Consider the following 19,501-nt stretch of genomic DNA (forward strand, 5'->3'; position numbering starts at 1 on the left):
GTGCCACCGCCCATCCCCAGCCTGTCCCCACTTTTTCCCCAGCTCAGGTGCTGTTGGGGTCCCCACTGGGACGTGGGGTGCCCCTGTGAGATGTGGGGTGCCCCTGTGGGATGTGGGGTGCCCCTGTGGGATGTGGGGTACCCCGGGGTTTGCCGTGCACGCAGCACCAAGCCCTACAGCGGCTGCCCCCAGCTGTGGCCATGCATGAGCAAGCAAAGCCACTGGAGGGGATAAATTAGAAGTCGGAGGGGTCCTGGGGAGCTCCCAGCATCTGCAGAGCCGTGGCTCAGAGAAGGGCGCCGGGACCCACGCCACGGGGGTTTCTCTGCCCTGACGGCTGCCGGGAGAAGCCCAGCGTGATTTTGAATCATGGCTTGTAAAACCCCTTGCGGCTGAGCCCTGGCGCTCTGCTCAGAGATGATAAACCCATTTCCTGTGTCATTTCTTTTTTCTTTTCCCCCCCTTCTCCACGTCGAGCTGCTGCTAGCTGCTAGCGCTGCCTCCCACCGGAGACCCCCCCGGGGGCTGCCCGCCGCCCCAGCACGCTGCATCTCCTGGTGCGCCAGCCATGCTCGCAGGGACTGGGACTCCCCAGCGTGGCCCGGAGCTGAAAGCGTGCCCTCCCCGCCACCTACCACCCAGGTCCCCGAAAATGGAAGCAGACACAGGATTTGCATAAAAGAGCAGAACTAAATGTGCTCACTCGGTGACCCCGGGACCTCTGCTGCGGGACCTGTGCTTGTCCCTGCTGCTGGGCAGCGGAGCCCGAGGGAGCTTGGGGAGCGTGTGGCTCCCAGAGCCGAGGGACAAACACCCACTGGCGCCCTGTCCCCACGGCCTTCGGCTGCGTTAGGGGCTGTTTGGGAAGGGGCTGGCTGTGCTGGGTGCTGCCCCCTGCGATTACAGCCCTGGCTGCTCGTGGTAACCACGAATAAGTGAATTCTTACTCCGTCACATGCCCGGGGACGAGGAGGTCCCAGGGGTTTAGCAGCCACCCCGTACGTCACCAACTTTGGTAAAAGCAGCACCAGCAGAGCTCCGCTGGGACAGGATCCCACCGGCATGCTGGTTATAAATATTCCCGGGGCTCCTGGAGCGAGTGCCGCTGCCCGGGAGCCAGACGGCCAAAATTCCCCACGCGATTAACTGAACTGCGGCACAAACAGCTCGGGGCGCGCGGCGCATTCCTGCGGGGCGCGGGGCTCCCTCCGCCCGCTGCACGCAGGAATTTTCTCTCCTTTTTTTCTTTTTAATCCTAGCAGGTAAGATAATCAGCGCCAAAGCCAAGTCATGTGAGGTTTAACAGTTAGCAGATGAGCCAAAGACAAGCTATTTGCGGTGCGAGGGCTAGGCTGCCAGCCCCCAGGATTTTGTTGGAAGCTCTCTCCCTCCTGTTTTTCTTAAGCCTCTTGGTTGCTGACGTCTTGTAACTGAGCAAGAACCCAGCTTTCATTTTAACGGGGTTCCAGGTCTGGTTGCAAAAGAGGAAGCTTGGCTGTATAATTCAAGACCCCCAAAAGAGGGGCAGGTAAAAATAAGGGAACTTTTATATGGGCGCATAAAGTGCTGGGATTTAAGGCAGGCATTTGGGTGTGTGCTGAGCTGAGGTTTGAATGCCTGAACCACCAACAATGTCACAGAAAGGTTAGTGCAGGAAAACGCAATTTATTCTGAAGGAGACAATGAGTTCCTGCAAAGCTGGTGAAACCAGTGATCCCTACAAGGTACAGACCGGGGAAAAGGCAAAGCACCTCTCACTTAGCGTGCAGACAACCAAAAAGCACCTCGGGCTTAAATAGATTTTGCACGCTGCGGAGAGAGCTGAGGTGAGCATGACAGTGCTGGCACACGTTTCCGCACGGCAGCGTGCCCCCAGTTTCAGAGTTACGAGCCAGCTGGTCTCGGTGGGCAGGAGGTGCCTTGCAGCAGGTGCAGGGACCCTGGGCTGTGGGCCCTCCTCTGCCAGCAGCTCCCTGGAGGCTGCACCATGCCCAGCACCACATCCCCAGCAGACGTCCTCGCCCCCAGGCCAGCAAGCCCGGGCTGTGGCAGGACACATTCTCCCTGTTTTGGGGAGAGGTCAGCTGCTGGGGATCATGCTGAGCTGGGACCTGCCCCGCAGCCCACCTGGTGGCAGCCCAGCACCCTCACCCCAGGGTGACCACCCGTCGATGGCCAGCGCAGGCGGCTGGCTTTGAAGCGGTGGCACAGGAAGCATGAGGAGCGCTTGAGCTGAGGAGCAGCTTGCAGACGCTGGTACCAAAACGAGCACGCCGCTGCTCTACGGGGCAGGCAGCAGGAATCATTTTGGAGTGAGACTTGCAACACACCCAGCTGCAAAGGCAGAGGCTGGGGCTCGCTGACGGCTTGATCTCCCTGCCTTTGTCAGCCAAAGTGCCAGGATTTCCCTAATTGCCACTGCCGTTTAAATAGAGACACTGCGGATCTGCCTCTGTTCAGCTCTGCTAATCCCTCGGCTGGCACCGCTCGCCTCGTCGCAGCTTTCCGAGCTGCCCGCCACCCGCGGGGACCCTGCCCTCCTCCTCCCGTCCCCAGCACCCAGTGAGGTGTTACTGGTGTTCTCCAGGTGGGAAACTGGGAGCCAAATGGCATGCCGGTGAGGCTGGGTGTCTGCAGCCCGCGGGCGGAGCGCAGGTTACTTCTGCTGGTGGGTTTCCCTGCGTGATGAACCTTTATTTGCATACGGTGTTCTTAATGGGACTGTAACGGGGCGTGTAAGATGAAGCAATGCTGAGACATATTTTTAACTCCTGTGCAAACAGCTTGTTGCTTAATGAGGCAGACCCACTGCCCTCTGCGACGAGGAACTGCTTCAGGAGCTTTGCCGTGGGCACTCAGCTGGACACCTGCCTGTGTGCCCTCTGCTCTGCCTCTGTGTTCTGCTCCAGGACTTGGCTGGGGCTCCTGGGAGAGGTGGGAGAAACCAGCCATGTCCCGCGGCAGGCAGGAGCGACGTGAAGCTTTCCCTGACCTGCGTGGTTTCCCTCCGTGGCCACGTGTTTCAGGTGGAGCTGTCTGCCCGCCTGGCCGTGTCAGCCCCCGGGAGCGCTGCCGGCGCGCTGCAGATGCTGGCCCAGCTCGGAGGAGCAGCTTGCCGTCAGGCCAAGCCAAATGCAGATGAGGGAGCGCTGCCCGTTTCAAGGTCTGGGATAATGAGTAATGCTCCGTGCTGGGGGGAGCTGGAAATTGCAGCCTTCGGTGAAATACCAGAATTCCTCCCGAATTAGCTACATTAGGGAGAGCAAATCCAAGCCCTCCCTGTTCTGGTTACATTCCTGCCTTTCTTTCCTCTCCTCCCAACTCCTTTAGTGACCATTTTCTCTCAAGTGCTACTTGCTACCATCCATGCTTTTACATGCAGAACGTTTGTACTCCCCAGCTTCGTCTCAAACACCCGGCCTCTCCTTTCGGACACCGTCTTCCACCCCACACCCTGCGGACGCAGCCGAGCGCGATCGCAGGGGCGAAGCTGCCCCTGCCGTTACTCGCATCTGCGGCTGGGCGTGCTCCAGGTCCGGCCTGCAGCCCGGCCGTGAGGTGCTCGGGGGAGCCAGACGAGCCAGGAGCACCGCCGCAGACGGCGCCTGACAGCGGTCACAGCCACCCAGCTGCAAGGCGCTGCTGCCTGTCCACGAGCGACGGCAGGCTCTGGCGGCTGCGTGAGGCGGTGGGAGAGGTTTCGTGCAGGCTGCCCGAAGAAAAAATCGCTGGGCTCCTTCCGTGGTGGTGGCGCAGCGGTAACAGTCCAGCTCTGTGCCTGGGAGGAGCCGCAGAGCCCCAGTGAATTAAAGGGGGAAAACACTGGGCTTTATTCACTGCCCCCCCTCTCTCCCCTGAGCTCGGCACAATCCTCCCTTCGCAGGAGACGCAGGCCAGCATGCCGTGTCAGCACATCACACAAAGAGCTCTCAGTCTGCGAGGAGCTGGAATCGCAGAAGAAGGATTTTTAACGCTTTAAATGATGGTTTAGGGCTGGAAGGGACGTTGAGGTTGAAGCCAGGCACTCCCTACAGTAACAGCACATGCTTTACAACTCCACTGCCTTCCCCAAACCTCCTCCGGGGGAATTCGTGTCTCCTCCTGCGTTTTGCCACCCTGTTGGGGAGCATTTATCTTTTCCAAGGCCGTGGGGCTGAAATACGACTGTCAGCCCGTACACCTGCTCCTCAGACGCGTGGACTCCCACTCAGACCGGAGCCGACCTCTGGCAGTGAAAGCCACTCTCGGTTCTCGCTTCCCGCTGGCCCCTGCCCAGCAGCTGCCTCCACCCCGCGCGGGAAGGGCACCAAAATGCTGGGCTGCCACTGCTCAGAGATGCTTCGGGTGGAGCACCGGCCCCGGCCGAGGCGTTGGAGCCATCTGAAGGGGACCGTGAGGCGACGGGGACAGCGCTGCCCCCGGGTGCAGCCCGCAGGGTGACATCCCACCGAGGGCGTGTGGTGCTTTGTGCACGTTTTGTGAGGGTGCGTGCCTGCCGCGGCTGCTCTGCTTGACAAGATGAATTTGTCAGAGAGTCTCCAGGCCTTTACGGGGCCACCCCACAGAGGCAGCGCCTCAGCGGGTGGACCTTGCCCTCCATCCCTGTCCCTGTCTGTGTCCCTGTCTGTGTTGGTGTCCATGTCCCTATCTGTGTCCATGTCCCTGTCCATGTCCCTGTCCGTGTCCCTGTCCGTGCCCCTGGTCCTGTCCCTATCCCTGTCCATGTCCCTATCCCTGTCCATGTCCCTATCCGTGTCCCCACAACCCTCTCCCCATCCCACCCTTGCCCACCCCCACAGCGCCGCCATTTTGTGCCCTGCCCGCCCCCCTCAGCCTCGCCCCCCCCTCCCAAACGGGCGGGCGCCCCCTGGCGGCGAGAGGGCGTGGCCAGGCGGGGCGGGGCGTGGCCAGGCGGGGCGGGGGGGCGTGGCGAAAGGAAGCGGGGGCGGCGCGGTGCGGCCGTGTCCCTCCGCCGCGCGCCATCGGCGGGGTCGGTCGGTCGGTGCGGCGACGGGATCCCTCCGCGCCGTGCCGTGCCGTGCGGGTCCGGCCGTGGCCATGGCCCGCGGAGCGGGACCGGCGCTCGCCGCCCTCCTCGGCACGGTGCTGGCCGTGCTCAGCCGCGCCGAGCCGGCGGCCGGTGAGTCCCGAGGGGACGGGAGGGGAAGGGGAAGGGGTCCCGGCGGCGGGGGAGGAGCGGCGGGGGCCGGGTGCCCCGTGCGCGGTCCCCCCGGCTCCTCGGGGCGCTGCGGGGCCGGCGGCGGTGGCACGGTGCCGCGGCGGGCGGGCGGGCGGGCTGCGCGGAAAAACCAGCCGAAATATGTATATGTATTTTTTTTTTAAAAAAAAAGGCCATTTCCTGCGCGCGGTTTGCCAGGTTTGCCCCAAAAAGCAGCGGAGGGCTCCTCGAGGCTCTGCCCGGTTTGCGCGGTGCACGCTCGGAGCGCTGCGTTCTCGGTGTGGCTGGCGTGCCCTGGGTCTGCTGCGGCCGCAGACGGCTTCTGCAGGCCGGCAAGAGGGCGAATTGCTCATTTTCTTTGGCAAGGCGAAATCTCCCGTTTAGCTCTTATTTAAACCGTGCCTCGATGCTGGCAGCGCCCCAGCGCGCCGCCGGCCCCCCCCCCCCCGGGTCCTCGTGCTGCGCGGAGCAGCGGCAGCGATGCCTGCCGGGCCGCCCCAGCCCGGCCCCGGCCGCGGGGCTTCGCGGCGTCGTGCTCGGGTCTTCTCCTCTCCTCACCGGAGGAGCGGTGGCTGCCAGAGAGGGCAACCCCCGGCTGGAGACACCCCAGGTGTTCCCGAGGCGCTGGCCTGAACCCTGGGAGCGGAGCTGTGGCCGGAATGAATGAAAGGCGAAGTCACCCAAAGGGCGTTTTCAGGTGCGCGCTCAACTGTCCCGATGCTCTTGTGCAAGAAGCGGCAGGTATCTGATGTCAGCCCTCTTGGTCAATAAATAGGAGGCTCCTGGATGTCCTCAGCGCCGCGGGTTGGACTGCTCAGCGCTGCCTCATCGAGCGAGCCCAATGGCGCGGCAACTTGCTTTTCCAGTCGAGCTTCTCCTCGGTTTGTCAAAGCCTGCAGTTGAAGCTGCAGTAAGCCGGGGTGGGGCGGGAACACCTGCGCTTTTGGTGAGGACACTTTCCTGCTAATTACTGTTAATGGCAGTGATTTGTTCCTTGTCTGATCAGACGGGAATGGGTGAAACGGGAATCCGCGCTAGTGAAGCCCACCCTAATTACCCACCATCACTATTAACCTTGTCACTGGTGGAGTGAAAAATTTGAGTTATGCCAAGCCCAATTTCACCCCATTGTAGTTGGGCATCAGCCCTTGTTTCTAAGGAACCTTGTACCATGTACCTTGAGATTGAGAGCACCCCAAAGGCAGCGCATCCATGTGGACCACGCTTTGGGATCCTTGGAAGACTCCCTAGGTAATGCCGACAGCGCTGGCCTGCTCATTCGGTAGGGGGTTGCTGAGCAGCAAGTTTTACTTGACCTTTTGAAGGTGTTCCTGTGTCAAATAGGTTCTTATCAAAGTTGCTGATTTAGACTTTCAAAACGGAGCCTGATTAGCGTCTGGCTCGCTCACATCACTTCCTGCAGGGCATTACTTAGTCAGCGCAGGATTACGTGAAGATGCTCTTGCTGATGTTCTCAAGACCTCAATCCTTGGGAAAAGAGGGCTCACGCCTCTGGCTGTGTTTGGCACTCAGATCTCTCCAAATAGGTGGATTGGTTTGGTTTGACCTCCCTTGTTGCCTCCCACAGCTATTCCTATTATTTTAGGTGTCTTGCTGCTGTTAGAGTAAGCTGCTATTTCCCTTCAACGTGATCCCGTCCTGCCCGGCCCCTCCCATTTTCGCAAATGGTGCCTGGGTTGTGAAAGGCATCTGAGCCTTTGGGCTGGATGTGGCCATCGAAATGTTGTCGTAATGGTCTGGGCGGGTGGGATTTGGACCTGCCTCCTTTCTGGAACTGGGAGAAGCTGAGGCAGAGCAGCAGGATGCTGACAGCTTCTTTCTTCTGGGCTTGGGAATCTCAGATAACAGGAAAACCAAAGGGTTGGGATCTGTAACTTCAAACTTGAAGGAAGCGACGTTATATTTGTACTCTTGGGTAATGACTGCAATGCAAGGAATGATACAGTGATTATTTAATTCTGACCCGTTAAGGAAATGTCATTTGTCTTGGAGGGAAAAAAACACAACACAGAAAAACTCTTCTAAGCATCTGCGCTTAGAAGTCTTTCTGTATTTTTATTCTTATTTTTCTGTGCATTCATTCTGAAATCATCTCGCCAACAGAAGTCAAGGGCTGTGTCTTGTCAGTGCCCGTCCAGAAGAAATAGCGCCTGTATCGTTCCAAACCCAGTCATCTGAGAGCTACAGAAATAATCATTCATTCTGTTTAGAAAATAGTCTGTTCCTAGGGCACATGTCCTTTTTTTAGACTCCATGCGGATGAAAAAAGAGCTTTGTATCTCAAAATGACACTGGTGTCTGCTGTTTGTTCCGTGCAGCAAGTCTTAATCTTGTTTCTCTGACATCACCACGGGCTGCGGTGGAAGGACAAGGAATGGCCCAGCATTTCGGCAGGGGCAGACATTCTTAGTGCTCAAATTAATAAAGATTTAGTGCTGGACAATGATGGGAGACTATGGAGAACACGCAAGCATGGGTTCTGTCTGCCAGATTTCCATAGAAACACCAATACCTCTTCAGCTCTTTAAATGCCTTCACTACGTTTTTATTGTTGAAAACTTTTTTTTAACTAAATGTTTTATGTTGCAGCTGTTGATTTTAGGCATTTTGGCTTTGGAGAACTGAAAATATGAGAAGGCAAGGAATAGTAGCTGTGGAGGAAAATGGAATATGTGATTGGCAGACTTTTGAGCTGTTTTACAAATTCATCCTGAATTCAATATATGCTATAACTTCAGCTTATCTATGCTATAACTTCAGCTCTTCAACAGGAAAAGTGTCACACAAATGTTCGATAGAAATTAGTCGTCTGACTGTTCCCTGGTGTGAGACCTCAAGGACAGGAAGACTTCAGTTCTACCTGTGAATTTGGGCACCAGTGCTCAGCACTGCTCTTCAGAGGGCAAATTGGTAGCTTTTGCCAGTTCCTGGATGCTTGAGCTCATTTTTTTTTTTTTTTTTAAATCTAAAACAAAATTTCTTATGGGCTTGTTATTCCAAAATCCACCTAAACATATGCTCTCCCATTTTTTTTGTTACACTTTTCCTATGGAGTCTGGAGAAGCTGGTGAAGGAAACCAGTTTAGACACTGGGGTTTTCTCTCTCAAGAGCTGCAGGACACTGGCTGAGTTCCTCTGCACTCCTCTGAGCTCTGCTCAGCTCCTCAGACGCTGAGAAAAAAAATTATTTCAGGCTTTTGTGATAAAAACAGTGGCGATCTCGTGATAGTCAGTTTGATTTAGAGCATTTTGACTTTTACAGATGATTTTCATGCAGCATAGACAAGCTTTGTCTTTAACTGCAGCCTTCTGCTCAGCTTGTTTAAATTCCCCAAATGTTAACATTTTCTAAATCTGAGCTGAATTATTAAGCTTTATCATTTTTTCACGGTAAGGGTTTTTCCTAGTTCTTTATCCCTGTGTGGCTGCAATGGGGTGATCTGTACCTTCTCCCCCTGTGCCCCCCTCGCTCCCCAAGAAGTTATTTTAATATTTTCAGCTAATACTTATTTATTAATGCTTTTTTCCCCCAGTACCTCATCTTATTTGAACAGTAATCTTTTGAGGTTAGTGAATAACATAATTAGCTATCTCTCTCCTTTGTGGTTTTCCTCCAAAATTTGGTTATCTTAGGGTATTCTCCACGTTTGTGCAGCGTTTAGTATTCCTTACCAGCTTTTTGAGCCATCGGTTTCTGCAGTTTGCATGGTGCCAGCTGCCACTGTGGAAGAACTTTGCCCCTCGGAAAGGAGCTACCAGTCTTCCTCTGGTACTGTGCTTCCTCCTTCAGCATTTTCTTGGCTTCTTCTTTCAAGCCCTTTTTTTCTGAAGGGGATCAGGTGCTGGTTTTCACTCCCCTGGAACTTGGGGCGCCTTGTTGGGGAGCTTGGCTGGGGTTTCTGTCCTGGCTGATGCCTGATCTTCCCCAAGTGATTCCCCGAGCATCCTCTTGGCTGTGTATCGGCTGCCTGGTGGCTTTGAATCCTTCTTTTCCTTCCCCATGGCTTGTAATGGGTAATGTTCAAAATGACAGACTGTTTCTCGTCAATGTCAGTTGTGACAGTAAACCCACTAAGTACAGAAAGATTATCAAAAACGTCTTTTGTCCTTTAGTTTTCTTCCAGGTTTCTAACATTTTATTTTTAGTCTGACTTTTCTCCTGTGTGTTAAGTAGGTTGTCTTCAACCGTCTCCCCCAAGACAGCCTCTGTACCTATAGCTGGGTTCCAGCCAAATAGGACGAGTCTAGATCATTAAGGTACTGAGTTCCTGTAAACTTAATGGAAAACTTACAGGCAGAAAGAAGAGAGACCATTACAGCACCCTTCCATGGGGAGAGTTGGTAGTGTGAGCTCAGCCCTGCTGTTAGCTGTCGGGGGGTCTCTGTCAGATCAGTCTTCCCCCTGTTAGCAGCAAAGCTCTTGGTCGGAGCCTGCATCTTCGATGCAGGATAATCGGCCACACTTCACGGAGCTACAGGAAACCAGCTTCGTAACGTCTCTTCCTCGCAGCATTAATTGTTTTGGTATTCTGTGTTTTTATTTCTGCTTGACTTTCTCTGAACTTGTGGGTGAAGAGTTTATTGGCCTTGCTTTCCTTTTAGTGCTTGCTGCAAAGCCCGTGCAGATTTTCTCTGGTTATGGCTCTGTTTCCCTATGGCAGCCTTCTTTCTTAAAGGCTGAACTCTGACACTTAGAGCTTCTGATGTTAGACCTTCATGATTTCTTTCAATTTTCTAGCCTGGAAGGAGTCTGAATTTTTAGTATGCAGATGAAGAATAGAAACCAAATCACAGCTTTCACATCATCTTGGCATCCTTAAAGAACAATGAGGCAGAAATGTAACTTTTCCTCCTAGTTTTGCTTTAACAGTCTCTATAGCCAAAAAAAAAAAAAAAAGATTAAACCTGGGCTAAACTGTTTCCATTTAAATGGGAGCTTAGGTGGATTCAGATGTTCAGAGTCGCAGCACTTCTGTTATCTATTTATTTATTTTTCTCTGAGAGTAACACTTTCTGCTTGTGCTTGTTTATGGCAGCAGCTACCTACCTGTTTTTCCACTCTGGCCTTGGAGAACAGTGGTATGCCTGTAGAGTGGAGAATATTGGTGGGCCTGTTAGATGCAAATTCCAACCTGGTATTTTATGTGCAGGCATGCTCCAAGGGTTTGTATGGACTCTAGGCTGGGTCACATAGCTAATAGCATTCATCTCGGACACGCATAAAGCCCTCATCTGAGAGGCCTTTCAAACTTGGCTAGAATGCAAACTAGAAATTGGATACTGCTCTCTCTAAGTGGTAGCCTGTCCACTTTGTGATTAGGGCTTAAGCCAGTCTCTTGATAGTCATGGGGTGCTTTCCCAATACTCCCGCGGCGCGCCCCAAAGCGCTAGATGAAATGGTGAGGCAGTGTGGCGCCCAAAATGTTGCTGCTTGGACTCAGCCTTGGCGAATCCAGGGTCTGGCCATCCTGGTTGTTTCGGCAAGCTGGAGCAAGGCCAGAAATCCAGCAAACAATTCCCCCTTGCTTTTTTTTTTTTTCTCTTTAAATACAGAAGAGAACAGTCAAAAGCAGTGCTTCAGACCCAGCCTTGACAGCATGCTTTATATGGGCGCTGGAGAAGCGGCCGATTATTTTCTTCTCAAGAGTGTCCTCTCATGCTGTACACAGTAAAATACTTCCAGTTAGCTTGATGGATGTAGCAACACATACTTTCTATGCTGGCTGAGGTAGAAGACGGTTTCTGATACTATTGACTTTTGAGCACGGCATTATAGAGTAGGAGAGAAGGAGCTTTTGAAGTAAGTCATGTTGAAATGCCTTGTTTTTGCATGTATTGTGAAATTGGTGAAGATATCATGAAATACAGGAAGACTGCTTTGTGCACAGAAGTGCTAATTCTGCTATGAGAATTGTAGCCCTCAATTTGCCGTGTGATTTCTATTTTAAAAGAGAAGTGATCACGTTACTTCTTAATATTCATTTTAGAATATTGTTGCATTTACATTAATTTCAGTTTTAGTCGCATTTCAATGTTCAGTATTTTTTAAGTTGAAAAAGTACAAGAGAGTCATTTTGTCTTTCTTAGGTTTGTTCAGTTCTAGATTTTCATATGCAATACATACTCAGCTGCCTGCATCCCCCACTCACTCTATCCCTGTTAAGGAATTCTAGGGACTACTAGTAGTCTAATGACCTGTTAAACAGCAGCTCAAGGCGAAAATAATTTGTCAAAAACCAGGAGAAAATTAATCATTACTTTGCCAAAGCCTCTGTGCTGTACCCGTGCTTGGCTTAGCAAGCTACGCTGGAATCACTGAATCGGATCCTCGCTGGGACCCGAAGGCTGTCCCCTTCTTGTTGCTCCCTGCGGTTGTGCTGGCGGCTGGCTCTGGCCAAGTGCTAGTTAAGCTTTTACTATGAGGGTTACAAAATCACCGGGGACGCGGGCACTCCAAGAGGTTACAAAATCCTGTTTGAAAGCCTGGGCACAAAAGAAATAATCCTCTGAGTGTTTGCTTCGCTGGCTTGATGGGCTTAAAAAATAAAAGCTAAAGGGAGGTGAACGTAGCGAGGTGAGAAGAGCAACTCTCCCTCCTGGTTCTCCAAATTGCGGCGTGACTCTGTTTCCTTAGGGTAGCGGAGGTGGCAAGAGGCACCCAAACCATTAAAAGCACTTTTGTGGCTTCTGTTGAATGCGGCATAACCCAACGGTGCTCGCTGGAGCACATTTTTGCCATGAAAACTGCTGTGCCCGTGGTGTATGGCCGAAGCGGACGAAGCCTGAAGGCTTGTGGATGCTGCTGGTAGATGGGATGAAACTTGTTGGGCAGGTGCGAATCCGTGCTGGTGCGCTTGGCCGCTGCGGGGGGGAATACCATTAGAAAATCTGTGGTAATATTTCTGTCGCTTAGTAACCCTGACCCCAGAGGTTATCTGGAAGGGGCTCTGAGTGGAATTTTGTTCATTTCCTGAGAGCTCTGCAGAGGCAGCGCTATGGAAGTGCCCTGTGTTCAGAAACCAAGCTAGCGCAAAACAGGCATACCCATGTTGTGAGGAATATCGTTCACCTTCTGGGACAAGCAGGCTTACTTTCACTCTGTTCTGTCAGGACTGCGAGTGTGAAATGCCCCTGTGTGCCTTGTAGCGTATGCTCCAGGTTAAGGACAGATAACCCACGGAGCCCCGGGTGGTGGCAGCCGGCGTCTGTTCCAAGCGGCCCAAGAGCTGGGCCTGTCCCTTCGCAACTGGAGCGCGAGCTTCAGAGACTGTTTGGACCTGTTTTCCCTTGCTCCCCTTACTAAACATAAATGGAAAGCTGAATACCTCTCCAGGAAGGAAAAAACATTGTTTAAAAAAAAAAAAGAGTAAGCCATCTGCCCGGCAGCAGGCGGTTTGAGTGGTTGGGTATTACTGGTGCCTCTGGGTGCCTTCAAATTGGTCAAATGCTTTCCCAAATGCAGTGAGGCTGTTGAAATAAGGTATGTAATGTCATGGAAGTGTGTGTGGAGGGGCAGGGGAGAGGAATGGAGGCTGAAAAGAGTGTGAGACTTCTGGGTATGTGGGTAAAGTTAGGATGGGACGCTGATCTTCTGATTCCTCCAGCTTTATCCATTGGTTCAGTGCTATTCAAATGGCAGACTCTGGTCCAGATGGACTGACTAAACTTTTGTGGCTCTAGAGTGCTCTCTGCTCATGTGGGGTTTCCATGTTTCTTGCCCTTCTGGTTGCTTCAGAACTGGCCACAACTCAGCATGCAGCTTCAGGTCCTGGCAAAGGGACGAGTGCTGGCTGCGTCACTCCATCTGAATCGATGCCACTACAGTTTCCTGTAAACCTGGAGAAAAATTGACCAGCCCTGAGCTAAAGGGAGCTTATAAAAAACAAAAAACAACATTTTACATGGACAGATATTGATAGGACAATTGGGAATGGCTTTAAACTAAAAGAGGGTATATCTAGATTAGAGGTTAGGGATAAATTCTTCATTCAGAGGGTGGAGAGGCCCTGGCACAGGCTGCCCTGAGAAGCTGTGGATGCCCCATCCCTGGAGGTGTTCAGGGCCAGGCTGGATGGGGCTTTGGGCAACCTGGGCTGGTGGGAGGTGTCCCTGGCCATGGCAGGGGATGGAACTGGGTGGTCTTTAAGGTCCCTTCCAACCCAAACCATTCTATGATTCTGTATCATACATAATGTCTTGTTTAAAATACAGTGCTGAAAATGGTAAGTTTGAGCTTCAGAGTATGTACTCTTTATGAATACCCAAGTCTTTGCTGGAAGACTTTAAGGTTTCTTATGTTTTCATTTATTCTCAGACAGTCCTGACAGAAATCAGAATACCACAACAGTAATGATGTAGCAGCAGATCCTGGATTGCTAGAAACTTGTATCAGGGGAGCTTATGAGGGACAGATGCCCCTGTTCCAGTGCCAAATATCTCTGGAGATAGCAGAAAGGAAGGAGAAACTTCGAGACAGGCTATTGTGAAAGAAGTTTTAGAAATTGTTGCCTCTTCAGAGAATTTCATTATAAAATTTGGATCAGGAAGTAGTAACTGTCTGGCACTAAAGTCAAAATATGAAAGTGCCGAAGTGATTGTGTATAGCTTGTGGAAATTACTGCATGCTTGGCTTTGACGATCTACCTAAAAGAAACTCTGGATGCATTTAGTAGCCTGATGAACAAATCTGTATTTGATAGTTCTTTCAGTCTGTCTCTTTTGATGCTGCCAAAGATTAAATTGAACTATGTGATATTGTCTTTGGTTTTCTTCCAGTCGTATAAAATTTTTAGTTAAGGGGTTAATTCCCCAAAATATATTAATGAAGCTTTGACTTGACACGTACAGCTACTGAATTGTTTTTTTTTTTTTTTCTTCTTTCAGCTTTACAGTGTATGGATGATTCCAAGCCTTGTGTTAATGAGGGAAAGTGCATTCCTTATCAAAATGGTACAGGATACTGCAAGTAAGTTGGCTTAATTTCTAACCATTTGAATTGTCAATGTTCTTTCATTCATAGTCCATAAAAGAAAGGAAATGTGGTTTAAGGTTTTCTTATCAGGTGCATTCAACATAACAGTTTTAGCAAAGTCTGTGTTTCTTGCTAGTGCATTAGTTCTTCTGTGTTAGCTTTATATAATGTAAGAAATCTAGAGTTCTCATTCATATTCTTGGGTTTGGATTTTAAGTATTTGATTTCTTTGCCTTTAGTTAGGAAGAGAGGCTAAATCAATAAGAGGCAAGCACAAGTTAAGTCAGAACCTGCTCTCTGTCTTAACAGCTTTTGTTAATTTATAGAACATCAGCCCAAAATACTTCCAAGTTTTTTCGGAACTACTCTGTGCTTTGAAGAGTGACAGTTCCCTTCCATGTGCTAGAAAGTGACAAACATGGAAGCTACAAACAAACAAAAAAGCCAAACAAACACATTTATCTTTTTCCTGTAACTGATTTTGGGAAGTGTTGAAAGCTGTCGTTTATGGTGCCTTCACTTTGTCGTTGCATGGAAAACTGATCATCAGCAAGAGCTTTAGAGGAACATGATGTCTGGAGAATGGTATCACATCTGTTTAAATGTAGTTCATCTTTTTAACTGCATTATTTAGATTCTTAAAAATGAAGTTATTTTGTGAAAAGATAAAATCTTACTTGTTGGGCAGGGCTTGTTTACTACATCTGCAGTAAACGGATTTATTTTCTAAACTGTGTTTACTTCCTCAGTGCAAGTTGTACCATTTTCTGGCACGCTAAATCCTTTCCTTAATGCTCACATTCTTTCAAAATCAGTGAATTTTGTCATGTTGATTTAGCTCAGCAAACACGTGGCTTGGCTCTTCACCCTCTCCTATACATCCATCTTCCGTAGCTGCACTCATTAGTTCTGTCTGTGAATATGGTGCACAAAACTTGATGTACTTAAATTGCAGCTGTGGCACACAAATCATAATCTTATTTAAGGTTCTTCGCAGTTTCAAATCAATCCCTGATATGCAGAAAGGCCATAAAAAGGCAAATATGTATCTTGTTGTTCCCCCCCTTTTTTTTAGCTGTTACTGTTTCCTAGGCTTTTCCTTTCTATTGCTTTAGGTTGCTGTCAACAGAAATGAGCTGCCCTTCTGAAAAAAAGTTGTAACTTTTTCCTGCTTTTCTTTCCCATTTTAAGACTGAAACAAGAAATTGTGTGACCTTAGTAGGTCTTTCTGATCAGTATGTAAGTGTGTGACTGTGGAGCCAAAGTATGTGGGTCATGATGAAGGTAATAAACAAGATGGGTATTGATGTTGGTGCTGCTTGTACCTTCCAAAGGACATTTTCTCCAACTTGCATGTTCCTGTTAACCATGCCTTAAACTGTTTACTTGGTTCATCTGAGGGTTTAACTTCCTTTTTGGTATTCGTAGTGCAGTCCAGATCTTGACACACTTCTCTTATCACAGTGGCAGATTTGACCACTCTTAATTTTTTTAGAACATGGAGATATTTATAATTCTATTGTCGCCTTCCTCCTTTTCATGCAGTTGTCATGCAGATCTTAAGCCAACCCCTCCTTCAAATAATGTCTCAGTCCTTTTGCAGGCACCAGAGTAACTGGAAGGGCTGAGAGTACACAGAAACAAGTGTGTCTGTTTTCTAGTTGTGGCTCAAGAACATTTTTGGCAGAAAGGAAGGAAAAATAACCCCCCAAAAAAGAAACAACAAACAAGCAACAAACCAAAAAAAGCCCCAAAACCTCAGTTGTGGAGACTTTACCTTTAGCAGGCTGATTCTTAGCATCCTGTTTTGGTTTTAACTTTTTTTTTTTGGTTCCTGCATGATGAGGAACTCTGAATAGGGGAACTTTTTTATCTGTTGTAGTAAACTAAATGACTTTCTGAATTTTTGATGCCTGTAAGAGTAGATATGTTTTGTTCAGGAAACTGAACTTATTAACAAGGCCAGTGACTTGGCTTGTAGATCTTCAGGATAGCTCACTGATTAGCTGAATCTCCACCCCTTCCACTTTTTTTTTCGAGTTTTCTACAGTACTTCCTTTGCTGGGCAGTAGATTATTACAGTAGGCTCTCTTCCTCTTTCTCTACCTCCTCTCGGCAAAGTTGTTTGTTCTAGCTTGTGGTCAGTCCATCTAGTTAATCTTGCTGTCTGTAAGAAACAAGTGAGCAACAAATGAAGGAGAACTTGCATCAGAGGTAATCATATGTAGCGAATAAGACATCGGTGACATGAGTGCTGATAAGCAAAACATCTAGTCTAAATATTTGGCAAAGCAGTGAGTGGCAGCTTTCTTTGTCAGAAAATTGTGTAGCCTCTCCTCCATTAAAAGAGGGAGGCTTGTTAGCAGAAAACTAGCTTTGTTCCGGTGCATCTGGCTTCTGTTGTGGGAACATCGATTGTGACCCTTGTAAGGAAATTAGAACTGGATCTTTATCAGATTGCTCTTGTGAGTGCCCTTTAAGTAGCTCAGTTCCCCTGGTGATGCTACGGGCCCATGGCTGTCATTTTGTGGCACTGTTTGATAGAATTTCTGGCCACCTTTGACCTTGATTTTATATTTAGAAAATTACACATGCTTGTGTTTTGCTTCTTCCAAGGGCAGAAGTTTTACTTGAGAGTTCTTTCTGTACTCATTTGGAGAGTAGTATGGTGAGGAGGCAGACCTTACTCCAAGGAATGTGGATGTGTCTGCTGTAGAAGTAAAAATGTGCTTTAGCAGAATGAAGGGAACCTGTCCTTCCAAGCTTTCTGGGTCCTGCTTTGGCAAAGAGCAGTTTTAGTTTGTGGTTTGGCTTGATGTTACACCGTAGTGTTTTTTTCTTTCTTTCCTCAAAGCATCTCTAGGCTGCCTTTTGCACACCAGGGTGTTAAGCTTGAGGGAACCTTCTTGCATACCCTTGTTTCTAGCAGGAGAGTCAGGATAACATCTTGCTGCTTAATGCTAATTGTGAACATCATGGGAAAACCTTTTCTCCTGGGGGATGGTACTGCTATCTTGCAATATTTTTGTGATTGCAGGCAGGCTGAGAAGGTGCGGGTACAGGCAGCCGTTCCAAGTACAAGGAGAGAGCAGAGATGCTGGCTACGCTGCCTGCTGTTTTCTGAGCACTGGAGTCTGCTCCACTGCAGGTGGATGCGGTGACTTGGATGGCAATGCTCTTGTGTGCTCGGTGTGGGGCAGGGCCCTTAAGCAAGAGAATATCTTAGCTGGTTTCCCCATTCTTCGCAGCTGTGACTTCTTCCAGCTTCCCTCCCCTGTGCCCCAGTGACAGGGAGCAGAAGCAAGACGGTGCCAGGGAGAGAAGCAGAAGTAGGAAGGAAAGGAGATGGGGCAGGGGTGCTCCAAGCCTTGGGGAGGAAGCTGGGCCTTGCTACTTCTCATGTTTTATAGGCTTCTAAGATGGGATTTTTGACTTTAGGGACTGCTGCACTTTGTATGTGCAGAAGGGATATTGGTACCTAAAGTACTGTTTTAATGCTAATGTCTTTTGTTGGGTCCTGATGGTAAAAAGTGCAGTAGTAACTGTGGCTTGTGTAGTGCGCCTAGTCAAACATGTTGAAGCAGGCTGATGCCAAAAGGGCTATGCCCCTCAACACAACTTATGCTCAAAGCTGTCGGGGTGTGTGGAGCTCTGTGTATTTCTGTGCCTCTCCGGCCAGCAGTCTTTTTTTCTGTCCATGTGCTGAAGTTTGTGCATGCTTTTAATTTGCACAGTATGGGTTTTTATCTCTTGCGTGCAGATTGGCAACAGGAGGACCTCAAAGCATGCTAAACTCAGAGGCGGCAAGCATGGCAGTAAGGGGCTTCTAACCCAATTCTACCCCTTTGGGTAACTTCAGCCACCCTACCAGGATTTTGACCTACCTGTCTTGCCAGATGGGTCATCTTAGATCTGAGTTAGAGTTCATTTATGAGGACTTCTGGGACTGAAGACAAAATCCTAGACTAAGACTCTTTTGGGGACTGCAGCAGATATCTTCTCAGGATTGTTCTTGAGGGACTAATCACTCCTAGACTGGTCAATGGTGAATACCCATAGGAGACCTGGTAGCAGGATGAGGTCTGAGAGTTTTCCAGAAGAGGCTAAATGCAGAAGTTGAAAAGTTGTCCCTTTCTGAGAATGGGCTGCCCTTTCCTGTTCCCTTCGGTCTCCTTTTAGAAGTTAAAGGAGGCCCTAGAGACCAGGGCAGAGGAGAAAGGGGAGAGTACATACACTTCTCTGCTTCAAATCTGGGAAGAGTGGTGACTTGAGTCACTCGATCAAAACTTTCTGTTGTGATTTACCCATGCAGACCAAAAGCTGTTCAGAGCTCAAATGGTTAGAAAACGCTGAACTAAATGTTGCTCGTTCAAGCTTCAGCTGCTGTTATTCCTTTGTATACAGCCGAGCTGAATGCTGTAGAAGTGCTTTCTGTGGACTAGAAACAATGGTTGTGTACTGCTTTAAGTGCAGAACAGAGAGGCCGTCCCATCCCATGGTTTGCATTCAAAGTATGACGCATAAATGAGAGCCTTGAGACATGGGAAGGAACGCTTACAAAGCTAACCAGAGGATCCTGTTCTCCCTCCTGAGAGGAGGTGTAGGTGTGGGAGTCGGAACCCGGGAGCCAGAGGGAAGTCTGGTTAAAATCTGTAGCAAAATAGTTGAGACCCTTCTCACGTTAGTCATCAGGCTGCATTTTTTTCCCCGCCGTTGAGGCATCTTCCAATCAAAGTGAAGGGAGTGTTGGGCTGATGGGGGTAGAAGCGAGCCTGCGAGGAAATTCTTCCCTTCGCACTCTAAAGTAAAACCATCTGCTTCCTTCTGTGCATCTCCAGATGATATCACTGGGCCTGAATAGGAAACTCCCATGAAAGTCGAACATCTGGTAGACTGGTTAAAACGGCCTATAAGGTGCATTTGAAGAGGCTATTCCAACAAACGTGCGCAGGGAAATAGGGTATGGCAGGTGAGGAGGTTTTTCCAGCAGAACAGAAATATTTTCCAGCAGCTTTTTAAAAGGAAGAGCTAAATATTGGGAGGTAAATTCTGTGTAGTTTTGTAGCTGAAGAGCCAAAAAATGCGGCTTTTGTGAGTCTCCTGTTTTCACTTTATATTGTTAGAGTGAATGGAGTTCTGTGGATATGGGGATACTTCAGATTTGGATAAATACCTTCATTTTGTTTTTACGTCTCTTGTTTAGCTCCATGAGAGCCTGTGCTAAGGCAAATGCAGGCTGGAGCTGAAAAGGAGGAAAAAAAAAATGGGTTGAGCTCTGACTAAAGTATTTGTGCTGGAAAGTAGCCCAGAGAGAGTAAAGGAGAAGCTTT

At 49.5% G+C, this 19,501-nt stretch overlaps 1 protein-coding gene across 2 annotated transcripts in view; it reads left to right on the plus strand.

The window, feature by feature from the left end:
* The first annotated feature begins 4,935 nt into the window (after window positions 1-4,935).
* Window positions 4,936-19,501, plus strand: part of NOTCH2 (notch receptor 2) — an 85,197-nt gene continuing 70,631 nt past the window's right edge. The window contains exons 1-2 of one of the 2 annotated variants that reach the window (XM_035333011.1): window positions 4,936-5,140; window positions 14,084-14,165. In XM_035333011.1, coding sequence (XP_035188902.1) covers window positions 5,059-5,140; window positions 14,084-14,165 — 164 coding nt within the window. In that variant the 5' untranslated portion in view covers window positions 4,936-5,058. The remainder of the gene's footprint in view (window positions 5,141-14,083; window positions 14,166-19,501) is intronic. The other variant, XM_035333010.1, reaches the window with a different exon arrangement.

This window comes from Oxyura jamaicensis, chromosome 8 (assembly GCF_011077185.1).
Source record: "Oxyura jamaicensis isolate SHBP4307 breed ruddy duck chromosome 8, BPBGC_Ojam_1.0, whole genome shotgun sequence".
Classification (NCBI taxonomy): Eukaryota; Metazoa; Chordata; class Aves; order Anseriformes; family Anatidae; genus Oxyura; species Oxyura jamaicensis.